Below are 13,080 nucleotides of genomic sequence, written 5' to 3' on the forward strand. Positions count from 1 at the left end.
TTTTAGAGTTTCCTTCATAAACTCTCATAAATCGGTCGTCTTGTTCAGCTTTTTGTCAAGAATTGGGTTTCATATTCGTATCTCCCCCCATTTAGCCCCTTGTGAACGCCGGTCTCTGGAGGAACGGCGTTTTGGTCTGTCCCGTTTTCTGAGTTGACAGAAAAATGGCCCCCGACAAAGGTCTTTAGAGCGGCATCCAAAAAAACGTCCTCTGGAACCTGAACACACTGGTCTGATCAGATTGGACTGAAAAACCCCAAATGCGTCTGAATAAATAAACAGGGCGATAAAAACTGACAAAGTGGTTTGAACTGTGAGATCTGATGGAGCTTTTTATCAAAAATTACCTTTATGCAGAAATGAATGAGATATCCTGAGAATCGGCTTTGGGGAAAGTGTTTGTTTGAGATTGTACAGCCCCTCCTAAAGGTCAGTTGGATTTATACAGTCAGGTAAAATTACCAATAGAATGAATATTTGTGTTTATACCATTGCTGCGATACATTTAGACTTTTTAAACCAATAACGGTGTAAATACAGCAACTGACGCCTTGTAGGTACAGAATATTTATGAATAAAGTGTATTATTGATTAAATATGCTGCTGTCTTTGCTATAAAAAAAAGTTTTTCATTGAATTACCATTATCAAAATACATTATTACATGATTATTTTTTCAAGTCACAATTATTTGATTAATTGTGGCAGCTCTAATCTCAAACTATATTTACACAGCAGTTATTTGTGTCGTCCCTCAGTGTGTGTTAACAGTGTTTTGTCGTCTCAGTGTGTGTTAACAGTGTTTTTGTCGTCTAAGTGTGTTAACAATGTTTTTGTCGTCCCTCAGTGTGTGCTAACGTTTTTTGTCGTCTCAGTGTGTGTTAACTGTGTTTTTGTCATCCCTCAGTGTGTGCTAACACTGTTTTTGTCGTCTCAGTGTGTGTTAATAGTGTTTTTGTCATCCCTCAGTGTGTGTCAGCATGGTACGTTCCAGTGCGTGTTCCGGCCTTGTGCCTCCATGTGCTCCGCCTACGGAGACCGACACTATCGGACATTTGACGGACTTTTGTACGACTACGTGGGCTCATGCAGAGTCCACCTTCTCAAGGTAAACCTGGAAGACCAGGTCTTGGTTAGTCTTGGTTTAGTCCTGGTTTAGCCCTGGTTTAGCCCTGGTTTAGTCCTGGTTTAGACCTGGTTTAGACCTGGTTTTTAGACCTGGTTTAGTCCTGGTTTAGACCTGGTTTAATCCTGGTTTAATCCTGGTTTAGGCCTAGTTTAGGCCTGGTTTAGACCTGGTTTAGGCCTAGTTTAGAGCTGGTTTAGACCTGGTTTAGGCCTGGTTTGGACCTGTTTTAGACCTAAATACTCTCTGGCCCACAGAGCAATGTGGACACACTGACTCCTGTCAGTGTCAGCGCTGAAAACGTGGACTGTTTCGACAGTGGTGTGATCTGCAGGAAGTCGCTCCTCATCAGTGTTGGACAAACGTTCATCGCCTTCGACGACGACTCAGGGAAACCAGTAAGACCAGTCTTTTGTCCAGTAAGACCAGACTTTTGTCCCAATAGACCAGACTTTTGTCCCATTAGACCAGACTTTTGTCCCATTAGACCAGACTTTTGTCCTGCTATATATAGTTAGAGCCCTTGTTTTCCCATAAATGTTGAATATCATCATATCCTGGTTATCGTTACGCTCTGTTTGTGTTTGTTTGTTCTCTCTGTATTTGTTTGTTCTCTCTGTATGTGTTTGTTCTCTGTGTTTGTTTATTCTCTCTGTATTTGTTCACTGTGTTTGTTTGTTTGTTTGTTCTCTCTGTGTTTGTTTGTTTGTTCTCTGTGTTTGTTCTCTCTGTTTGTTCTCTGTATTTGTTTGTTCTCTGTGTTTGTTTGTTCTCTGTTTGTTCTCTGTGTTTGTTCTCCCTGTGTTTGTTAGTTCTCTCTGTGTGTTTTTTTGTTAGTTTTCTCTGTATTTGTTTGTTCTATCCGTTTATGTGTGTTCTCTGTATTTGGTTGTTCTATCTGTGTTTGTTAGTTATCTCTGTTTGTTATATCTGTGTTTGTGTGTTCTCTCTGTTTGCTTGTCCTCTCTGTGTTTGCCACTGTGTTTGTTTGTTGTCCATATGTTTGCTTGTTCTTTCTGTTTTTGTGTTGGTTCTCTCTCTGTGTGTTTGTCCTATATGTGTTTTTTTGTACGCTGTTTATTAGTTTTCTTTGTGTTTACTTGTTTGTTCTGTTTAGAACCCGTCCAGTGTGATCGAGCGCAGACAGAGGGTTTTCCTGTTCTCGGCTGGGCTTTTCTCCGTGGTCCATTTCCACGAGGAGGATCTGACCGTTCTCTGGGACCGGAAGACCACGGTTCACGTCCAGGCCGGGCCGCGATGGCAGGTAACGAGCCTAGACTCAAAGATGAAGGGCGAGTTAAAACACAAAACAGAGACATAGAGTTAAAGCTTTTCACGATCAAAGCACTTTATATTGTATTCGATCCAAAACCAAATGATACTACAGTAAGTATCAAGATATTGATGCGATACCAATGAGTTTTGTATTAAAATGTAATGAACCTTTTCCATTATTGTAAAAAGTGTTTAAACTTGTAATATACATGTTAATAATACATTTTTAATGTTATTTTTGTTATCATTATTTTTTTAATTAGTCTATTTTTAAGTTCAGTCCTGAGGTTAATTTTTCCATTGTGCGTATGTCTGTTATTATATTAGTTCAGTTCTTAATCATTGGAGCGATTTGAGTCATCTGTGTTTTTGTGAGGGCCTTCTTCCCAGCTGCCAGTAGTGTGTTCCAAATGTATCCATCCACTATGTCCACTGCAGGGGTTTTGAGGCCCAAGTACATTATTCCAAAGTTAAGTGGGATGGTGGTGCATTGCCTTGTCCAGTATTTTTGTACAATATGACAGTCCCAAAACACATGGTAATGGTTTGCCTCCTGGCTAATTTTTGAAGATTATTTATTTAATACCCCAATCTGTGTTGATGTTTTGGTATTGATCAGTCGTAGGTCTACATGATTGTGATAGGGTGTTTACGTACTGTGATATTGATATTATTGTGAGAAGTTTGTACACAAAGTAAAGGTAGAGGTTTGCTCTGGCACTTTCTCTGCTCAATGAATAAGTTCAAATCAACACAGTAAATATAACACTAATAGTCCTCCTTAAAGGTCATGTTCATTAATCTCATGGCCTGAGGATAAAAACTGTACTTAAAGGGTTTGGGCTGAAGCCAAGGGGCTTTTCCTGCAGCACTTTTTGTAGATGTCCTGGATTTGGGGCAGAAGAAATCCAGATGCAGTTTGACCTCGTCAGAAGAGTGTGTTTGTGAGGTAATAAACCAAACCACAGCAGAATTCTGTAGCCTCTCACTTTTTAGACAAAAGGAGTCCCTGTAGTGCTTTTTTAATGGCTCAACTGCTGTGAAGAGACCAAAAGGTTTGGCAGATGTTTATGTCCATGAACAGAAGTGTTTTTTCTCTGGACTGGCGTGTTGGTTTGGGCCTTCTGTGATCTATAATGTTCTTTTGTTTTTATCACATTTAGAGACTGATTATTCCTGAGATTGTGTGATGGTGTTTGTTGCGCTCTTTGATATTAGTACCGTTCTGGACTATTAGTCGCACCGGAGTATAAGTCCCACCAGCCAAAAAATGCATAATGGAGAAAAAAAAATATATATAAGTTGCACTGGAGTATGAAATAAGGTTGCAAGTGTGAAAATAAGTATAAGTATATAGTATAAATATAAGTATAAGTCACACCCGGCCAAAACTATGAAAAAATAGTATTATAGTCCGGAAAATACGGTACGCTTATATCTTGTGCAGCTCTTGTCAGAGTGCAGCGCTCTGACTACTGAGTCACTAATGACACATTATGACATCATGACTTTGTGTTCAGGGGAAGCTGAGCGGTTTGTGCGGAAACTTTGACCTGAAAACAGTGAACGAGATGCGGACACCAGAAAACATCGAGTCTCAGACACAGCAGGAGTTTGGCAACAGCTGGACGGCCACCGAGGTCTGGACCCTCTGACACTCTGACCCTCTAGACGTGCTCTGTTTCTGCTTCTGTTTTAGCAACTTTCAGAAAAGAACCCAATTAAAACAGTCATTATTCTTTTAGCAGAAAATCAAACCTGGGACAGAGTTTAAAGGTCCCATATCATGCAAAATTGACTTTTCAGAGCTTTTAACCTTCTTACAGTGCTATTGGTGCCTTATATATGTGCCCAAAGTGTTTTTTTTTTTAATTGATTCCTGCAGTCTTTAGCTATAGAACAGTCTCTATCCTTCCCCTCGGATGAGCAGACAAACGGGGGCTACGCAGCACGCATATTTGTTTCAGCCCATCCTCCAGGAAGCACTCTGTACCTGTAACACGCCCCCCTCCCGTCCACCCAGTCGAGAGGAACCGCGGCTATTTAGGACCAGTTAGCTTAAAACGCTACTTCTTCTCTGTTCCAACGCTGCTGCCACTGACGTGACGCTGTGTCACGCCTCAACCTCTGTTTACATTGTGGATCTATTATATTATCAGTTTACACCCCCATCGTCTCGATAGGCTACGTCCTGGGGTGGCCGGGGGACGCACGCTCACGATGAGACTAAGTCACGGGTTGGGGCGGGGGAGTTGGATCGTTCTTTGTGAGGATGGGGGCGAATCTCAAACTAAGCCATCTGCATTTCCGGGTATGTGAGTGGGGTCCAAGATATGGGTGATATTTTATAACTATTTTGTTATGGGCTTATTATTATTAAATATACCCTTAGGGTAGACTACGAAACGGGGAAAATAGCATGATATGGGACCTTTAAAATGCCGGATTGTATTAACTACAGCTTCTCAAAGATCAATCACTATTGTCTATTCCTTCTTTATACATTATTTTCAATAACATTCTTCTGTCTGTGTGTTTCTTTAGTGCATGAGCAGCCCTGATTTGAGGCCTCCCTGCTCTGTGTTCCCGCTCAGAGAGCCGTTTGCAAAGAGGCAATGCTCCGTCCTGCTCAGTGAGGTGTTCCAGAGTTGCCACCCAGTGGTGAGAACTGTCATGTCATGTGTTTAACGTCTGAAACACGTCGTTACTGCATGTGAGACGTGGACAAACGTAACGCTGGGCCATAACCTGCAGGGCATCTGTGCTTTATCTGTTCTTCATCTGTTCTTTATCTGTTTTTTTATCTGTTCTTCATCCCTCCTTTATCTGTTCGTCATCTGTTTTTATCTGTTCTTCTTCTGTTCTTCATCTCTCCTTTGTCTGTTCTTCATCTGTTGGTCTTGGGTGGAGATATAATGCAGATATAAAACAGATGTTCTTGTGCCTAAGGTGGACGTGACATGGTTCTACATGAACTGTGTGTCCGACACTTGCTCCTGCAGTCGAGGTGGAGACTGTGAGTGTTTCTGCTCCAGCGTTGCCGCCTACGCCCAGCGCTGCTGCCTCCAGGGCGTGTCTGTAGACTGGAGGAGCCCCTCCCTCTGCCGTGAGTCTGAGACTGAAACTGTGACCTCGGACACGCTGACCCCCTGACCCTCTGACCCTCTCTTCTGTATTGACTCTTATAATAAAAAAACAGTGAAGTTTTGGATCTTTTGGAGGAAACCTTCCCAAACTGGACCTAGGTGAACATTGTTCGTGAACTCTGGTTTATTGAGTCTTCTTCTTCTCCTCCACCTGAATAAACCATCTCAGTAGATAGTCTGTCACTATCTACAAAGTTAATGTTTTCGTTTCTTGTCTTTGCAGCTTACGACTGTGAATATTACAATAAAGGTATTTACACATTTGATCTATTCATGATCCATCAGGTTCAGGTTGTGTTTGTCCCAGGTCCTCCAGAAAAGCATAGCTAAACAAACATGGCTGCACAGCCTGAAGCTCAGGCTAAAAACAACTATAACTCGCCCTTAAACAGACGCTTTGTCTAATCTTCTTTAGAGGAGAAACTGCAGGATAGTTTATGTTTGTCCAACATTAAAAGTGTTGTGAGACTTTAGCGTTCGTTCTTTTCATCCATCCATCCATCCATCCATCCATTTTCTACCGCTTGTTCCCTTTCGGGGTCGCGGGTGACTGGAGCCTATCCCAGTGACTTCAGGCCTTAGGCGGGGTACACCCTGGACAGTGGCCAACTTGTCGCAGGGTCGGGGTTCGTTCTTTTCAGCTCCAGCTTAACATTTAGTTTTGCATAAAACTTGTTTTACATCATTATTAGTATTATAAGTGTTAGCAGCCTGTTAAACTTTGGACATGACAAAAAGTCTGCAGCTAGAGCTAAATAACAGAGAAAGTGTGTTTCTAGCAAAGTCAAACCAAGCAGACCATGCACAGTGCGCCCTCTGCAGGATTAGTGGTGTCACAACACAGAGCAGTCGGCTCCCGTAACCAGGGCAACCAACACCCAGATATGACCTAACGCTTAGATGGAAATGGAAATAAATTAGCATTTGTTGTCTGCTTTTCTTATGGTGTAAACGCTGGTGTTTGTGGTGTTTGTGACCTCTGCCTGTGTCCAGTCCTCGGCAAAGGTCCGTACAGACTCATCCCCTTCAGAGACCGGACCTCGGTTCTGGCCTCGAGCATCGAGCATCTCATCTCGCCACTCTCTTCTGCGGGTTCTCCTGGTTCTCCTGGTTCTCCAGGCTCCCCTGGTTCTCTTGGTGCTCTGGGTTCTGTGTTCCTGGTTCGGGCCAACAGCAGTGAGAGTCTGGGCCTTCTGTCCAAGTTCATGATGACACCAGGACTGAGCCGGTCCAGGCCTCATGGTGAGTCCAGCCAAGGATTAGCTCAGAGACAAAAGCACTGACTTTTATAAACATATCCCGTATTTTTCGGACTATAAGTCGCTTTTTTCATAGTTATACTTATATTTATACTTATATACTTATACTTATACTCCGGACCGACTTATATGTGATATTATTTGTCATTTTCACACTTGGAACCACATTTCATACTCCAATGCAACTTTTATATGTTTTTTTTTTTTTTTTTTCATTTTTTGGCTGGTGCGACATATTCTCCGCTGTGACTTATAGTCCAGAAAATACGGTAGAAGTATTTACAGTCAACATGAAGGTCTGAACATGCTGCTGTGATTATCAGTCTGGAACTCACTCTCCGCTTTGTCTTTGTTAAGTATTGATTTATTTTAATGAGACTTGGCTAATTCCACCTAAGGAATGAATGGAGCAGGAAGTCGAGTTCCATAATTTAAAGGCAACTGGAACAGTTACGAGTCAGAAGGTTCGCTAGTCCGAAGGTTTGCTTGTCCGAAGGTTCGCTTGCACGGTGTGGGAAGCTGCGTGCTGCTTGGGGCGTCAGTTAGGGACCGTCTCTAAATTACCATTGCACAAAGGGTTTGTTTAAAAATGTGTTATCTTAAAAAATATCGAACATATTTATACTAAAAAACAAACAAACCATTGAGCATGAATCCAAGTTGCTAATCCAAGGTGCCAGACTTGAACTTTTAACAGCCACGTCAAATCAATAACATCAGCAACTTTTTAGCATCTAAAAAACATCAAAAGTATAGTGTCAACGATTAAATTTTTTTATTGCGATTAATCGCATTATTTCCCTGATTAATCACGATTAATCGCATTTTTACGTGCAAAATTCAAAATTAATTCAAAAGAAGTGTCCTGTGCCACAATCATTAAAGATGAACAGGCCACTTCAGAGGTAACGTATGAAACATTGTAATCTCATTAAACATTAGACACTCAAAACACATTTTAGGAGCAGCATAACCAGTCTAGTACCAAATGTCCCTAAAGCAGAAAACACTTCAGTACAGTTTGTAAATTCTTAGAACTTGACAACACTAAAGCGCCATAACATTAGTTGTGCAAACAAACACTTAACCAAAAAAATAAATACAAATTAATACATTGTGTACATTTTAACTTAAACAATTCTACATGAACTAGTGCAGTTCATAGTTCATATATTTTAAAAAGAACAAGTTTAGTTCATAATTCAAAACTTTGAACTAAGTTCACAGCTCCAAAAAATGAACTAGTTCAGTTATTTTTTTCAATATTATGCAATAATTGTTCTAAATTATTTCCACAACCCAAATACAACCACAGGCAGCAATTATTGTATTAGTTTATTGCTGAAAATATGTGTCAGATTTCATCTTCATATCCAATTATTAATCCTTACACAACCAGGATTTACATTCACATTGAAGATAGACTTCCCCTATTTGTTGCTGTCCATTCAGCACCACACTAGCAGCAGCAGCAGCTTTCAGCCCCACAGTATATTCTCAAAAACATGAGGGAAAACTTGCTGGGCAAAGTTTGCACATAAATGTTAGATTGTTCCCATCCTCACCGACCTTATCATAAAACTCACGTAACTGGTTGTAGAAGGGCGACTCCTGCTGTTCTGTTGACTTCACGTTGCGGTCGCGTCCGTGCTGCTTTTTGTTTTGATGCGCATGCGCAGTGCGGTGCGACAGGCGAAATCTCTGTCTGCGCAATCTATCGCCTCCACAACTCTGGAGCTCTCACACTTGCCAGACATAGGCTCTTTTTGGGCAACCTAACGGTGTTTTTCGCCTGGAAGTCTCTAGAAATCTGACATTTTATTGAACGGAAATAAAAAGAACGAAGGTGCCGTTCAGACACCAGAATGAACGCGTTCATATTATCGTTCGTCAGCAGTAATACCGTTCGTTCAGTTCACGTTCACCAAAATGGGTTCAATGAACGCGTTCAGGCACAACATTGTCTACGGACATGAGTCCGGCGCGTTGCGCGTCCGGTGCGTTTGTCTTTCTAATGGCTTTAGAACTGGTGCGGACCAGGGGAATCCCACCTGCGTTAACGCGCGTTAAAATAATATATCGCGTTAAATAAGTGATGAGTTAATGCGATAATAACGCGTTAATTTGCCCATCCCTAGTCTAAACCAGACTTGGAGAGACTTATCCATGTGTTTGTCTCAACAGCCTGCTCACAGGTCTCTCCAAACAAGCTGTAAGACAGCTGCAGTACATCCAGAACCCTGCTGCTCGGGTCCTGACTAGAACCAGGAAGTAAGAGCACATTAGTCCAGTTCTCAGGTCTCTGCACTGGCTTCAGGCTCAGAGAATAGACTTTAAAGCTCTGCTTGTATACAAGTCTCTCCATGGCCTAGCACCAAAGTACATCTCGGACATGTTTGTGCCCAATGAACCATCTCGGACTTTGAGGACCTCTGGGCCAGAACATCCGACGCAGAAAAGTTGGACAAAGCTGAACTTTTTTGCGGCCGACGTGGTGCAGCAACCAATCTAAAATTACGCTCCAGTGACGTACTTATGTATTTCACTACCCGGAAGAAGGACCAAAACAAAACTTGCACCAATAAGAAAATAATCCAGAAGCAGCTTTGGAGAAAATTATGATATTCACTCAATTCTGCTCATCCCTAAAGTATCTGCGGGACCAAGACAAGCCCCCAAGCCGATCGCCTCTGTTTTGGGACTTTTTAAAGTAAATACACCAAAGCCACCTATTTGCACTCTTTTTTATGTCTAAAGGCCCGTTCAAACTGCTGTGTCAAAGCATCTAGTTTACATTAAAAGTTATCTTGGGCGTTCAGCGTTTTTGCGGCGAATTTTGAGCGTTTTTGCTGCGCGAACCCTGCGTTGTGAGCGCCGGACGCTTTGGACATGCGTCTGGCGTTCCCAACGCATAAAATTTGGATAAAGCTGAACTTTTTTGCAGCAGACGCAGCGCAGCAACTAATCAGAGATTACGCTCTAGTTACGTGCCTACGTACTACCCACAAGAAGGCCCAAAACAAACCCTGCAAAGATAATAAAAAAAAAAAAATCCTCAAGACTCTGCTCTTGGAGCAAATAATCATATTCACTAAACTCAGCTCACCTCTGAAGTATCCGCGGGACCCAGACAAGCCCCGGAGCCGATCGCCTCAATTTTTGCACTTTGTAAAGTAAATACACCAAGGCCACTTTCTCCACCTGTTCTGCCATCGCACCAAGAGAACAGCAACAGTGGGGAACACAACTACTCCTCTACTGCGCATGTGCACTGCACGCCTCGGACGCACGTTTGCTGGTGAGTTTGTATTTTGGACACCAGTCTACCTTCAAATGTACAGGCGTCAAACTCGGGCATCCGGCGCGAATTTGGATGCAGCAGTATGAACTCAGCTTTAAACTATTTTGTGATTTCTGTCATGTCTTTGTGATTTTAATGCATTTTTTTCCTGTTGTGTGAAGCAGTTTGATTCGACTTGTGTACAAATTGTGCTCTACAAGTAAACTTGCCTTGCCTAATCTTTTGGACCACAAATTTGTCTTTCTACTCGAGTAATATTATTCTGGAGTAATGTTAGTTTAATCCTGGTTTAGTCCTGGGGTATACCCAGTTTAGCCCTAGTTTAGTCCTGCTTTAGCCCTGGTTTAGTCCTGGATTAGCCCTGGTTTAGTCCTAGTTTAGTCCTAGTTTAGTCCTAGTTTAGTCCTGGATTAGCCCTGGTTTAGCCATGGTTTAGCCCTGGTTTAGTCCTGGTTTAGTCCTGGATTAGCCCTGGTTTAGTCCTAGTTTAGTCCTAGTTTAGTCCCTTGTTGGTCATTGCTCATATCTTGCTTCTCTTCTTCAGACACTTCTCGCGTCTCGTTCGAAGCCGCCGAACGTCCAAACCACTTCCTATTCGCGAGCCCGAGCGGCGAGGTGAAGCTGTCCAAGTGGCGTGACAGCGTTGCATTCTGGGACGGCGCCACCTTCGTGCTGCACAGGGACACGTGGATCCCGGGCTTTGTGTCGCTTGAGGCTCAGTCCAAGCCCGGGTTTTTCCTCCATGCCACACGCCTCATCCACCTGCTCAAGTACAGGCATAAGGACAGCTACCGCAAGGCCACGCTCTTCAGGGTCACAGGTCAGCCGCACGCCATTGTGGGTGCTATGTCAAATTTTCATATAGAAATAAGGCATATGTCACATGGACAGAGGAGGTTGGGATTTCTTATTGACTAAACTAGGCCTGACTGACAATTGATATGAAAATTGTAATTTTGCATAATTATTTAGACTTAAAACTGGAATAAAGCACTTTTTCTGTCAATTTAGCACAATATACGTCCTCTTTAAAGGACATATACCAGTGCTGCCTGGAGTGCTGCCTACTGGTCGAGTGGTTAAGGCACAGCACAAGTATACTAGGCTTCAAATGCAGCCAGCCACTTGCCTGACCTGCCAGTTCCTCCTACATTCTGTTGAAATACAGAAGGGTCTGGAATCAGACCATTCGGGGGCGTCAAAAAAACTCTCCAAGCATGAACCGGTCCAACCACCGCCGCTAATTTGTGTCACGTGTCTCTCAGACATCGCTCAAATATTTTCGGAACATTCAGAACAAAATATATAACTTAATTTACCTCAGATTTACAGAGTTGTTGACTCAGCAGAAGTCGGCAACGTTTCTCAGTCTGTTATTTTTACTTTTTCCTCGTAAGCCTCCATGTTTGTTTAGACACGAACTGACAATGCGTTTGCCTGATTGGTTAATCCACCTGTCAATCACTCCCTTTGGAAATTGGAGCATCTGGGTTGGATTCCAGACCCTTCTGCATTTGAACAGAATGTAGGAGGGACTGGCTGGTCAGGCGGCTGGCCGCAGTGTCGTGAGTTCAATCCCGACTCCGACAGTTTACTGCATGTCCTCCCTTCTCTCACATCCTCATTTCACACTGCCCTTTCCTGTCTAATAGAGCCTGAGGCAAAAAAAAATCTTTAAAAAAAAAAAGTTGTGGAATTCTACCAGGATTTGGCCCATGTCGATGTCTGTAAGTATTATCTTTAACCTGAGCTTTGTTTGTTCAGGCCCGAGTGCGGACACCTCTGTGGGTCCTCAGTGTCAGTGGAGGTACGACTCGTGCTCCGTGCCCTGCTTCAGAACCTGCAGCGACCCTCGAGCCGACGCCTGCACCTCCATCCCACAGTAAGACAAGTCGACTGCTGCTCTAAGGGAAGCTCATAACCTTTTAATTTGTCCACCATTTATGAAGGGTTTAGTTTAGTTTTAGCCTTTTTTAACGTGGTTTAGAAGGCCATACTGTCCCTGGCTAAAACAGGACTAAACCAGGACTAAACTAGGACTAAACTATTGATTAAACAGGACTAAACAAGGAGTAAATCAGGATTTAACCAGGACTAAATCAGGATTAAACAGGGCTAAACCAGGAATAAATCAGGACTTAACCAGGACTAAATCAGGACTAAACCAGGACTAAACCAGGAATAAACCAGGAATAAACCAGGAATAAACCAGGACTAAACCTGTGCTAATTCAGGACTAAACCAGGGTTAAACTATGACTAAACCAGGACTAAACCAGGACTAAACCAGGGCTAAACCAGGACTAAGCCAGGAATAAACCAGGACTAAACCTTGGTTAAACCAGGACTAAACAAGGACTAAATCAGGACTAAACCAGGACTTATACAGGACTAAACCAGGGCTAAAACAGGACTAAACCAGGAATAAACCAAGACTTAACCTGGGCTAATTCAGGACAAAACCAGGACTTATACAGGGCTAAACCAGGACTAAACCAGGGTGAAATGTGTAATAAAATAAATCTAAAACAGGACTAAACCATTGCTAAACTAGGACTAAACCAGGACTAAACCAGGGCTAAACCAGAACTAAACCAGGATTAAAACAGGGCTCAAACAGGACTAAACCAGGACATGGTTTGGTGGGGTTAGGTCTGGTCAGTGTTATGAAAGAGTGTGATGTCTGTGTTTCAGAGTGGAAGGTTGTCTCCCAGTTTGTCCTTCTCACCTGGTGCTGGACGAGATCACTCATCGTTGTGTTCACCTTCAAGACTGTGAGTAGGTTCAATCAGTCGAAGGGGCTTATTTTATATATATATATAAAATTCAATTTGATCTTGAACAAAATCTTATAAACCTGCTCCTTTCACCTTAAAATAAACAGTTAAAGGCGCAATGGACGATTTTTCGGCGATTTGAGAACGCAGGCCGAAGTGCGTATGCGCACTCCTCCGTGCGGACTGATACAACACACA

The 13,080-nt window shown here is 42.6% G+C and overlaps 1 protein-coding gene across 1 annotated transcript in view; it reads left to right on the top strand.

Annotated features, from left to right (window-relative positions):
- otog (otogelin) overlaps window positions 1–13,080 on the top strand; it is an 82,325-nt gene that overhangs the window by 40,894 nt on the left and 28,351 nt on the right. The window contains exons 22-32 of the mRNA XM_072464651.1: window positions 969–1,107; window positions 1,383–1,523; window positions 2,243–2,389; window positions 3,921–4,040; window positions 4,945–5,061; window positions 5,350–5,506; window positions 5,770–5,796; window positions 6,540–6,788; window positions 10,651–10,926; window positions 11,871–11,988; window positions 12,800–12,879. Coding sequence (XP_072320752.1) covers window positions 969–1,107; window positions 1,383–1,523; window positions 2,243–2,389; window positions 3,921–4,040; window positions 4,945–5,061; window positions 5,350–5,506; window positions 5,770–5,796; window positions 6,540–6,788; window positions 10,651–10,926; window positions 11,871–11,988; window positions 12,800–12,879 — 1,571 coding nt within the window. The remainder of the gene's footprint in view (window positions 1–968; window positions 1,108–1,382; window positions 1,524–2,242; window positions 2,390–3,920; window positions 4,041–4,944; window positions 5,062–5,349; window positions 5,507–5,769; window positions 5,797–6,539; window positions 6,789–10,650; window positions 10,927–11,870; window positions 11,989–12,799; window positions 12,880–13,080) is intronic.

The sequence above is a fragment of the Eucyclogobius newberryi genome, unplaced genomic scaffold (genome assembly GCF_026437365.1).
Source record: "Eucyclogobius newberryi isolate DKJ021-1_F unplaced genomic scaffold, fEucNew1.0.hap1 SCAF_5, whole genome shotgun sequence".
In the NCBI taxonomy this organism is placed as follows: domain Eukaryota; kingdom Metazoa; phylum Chordata; class Actinopteri; order Gobiiformes; family Gobiidae; genus Eucyclogobius; species Eucyclogobius newberryi.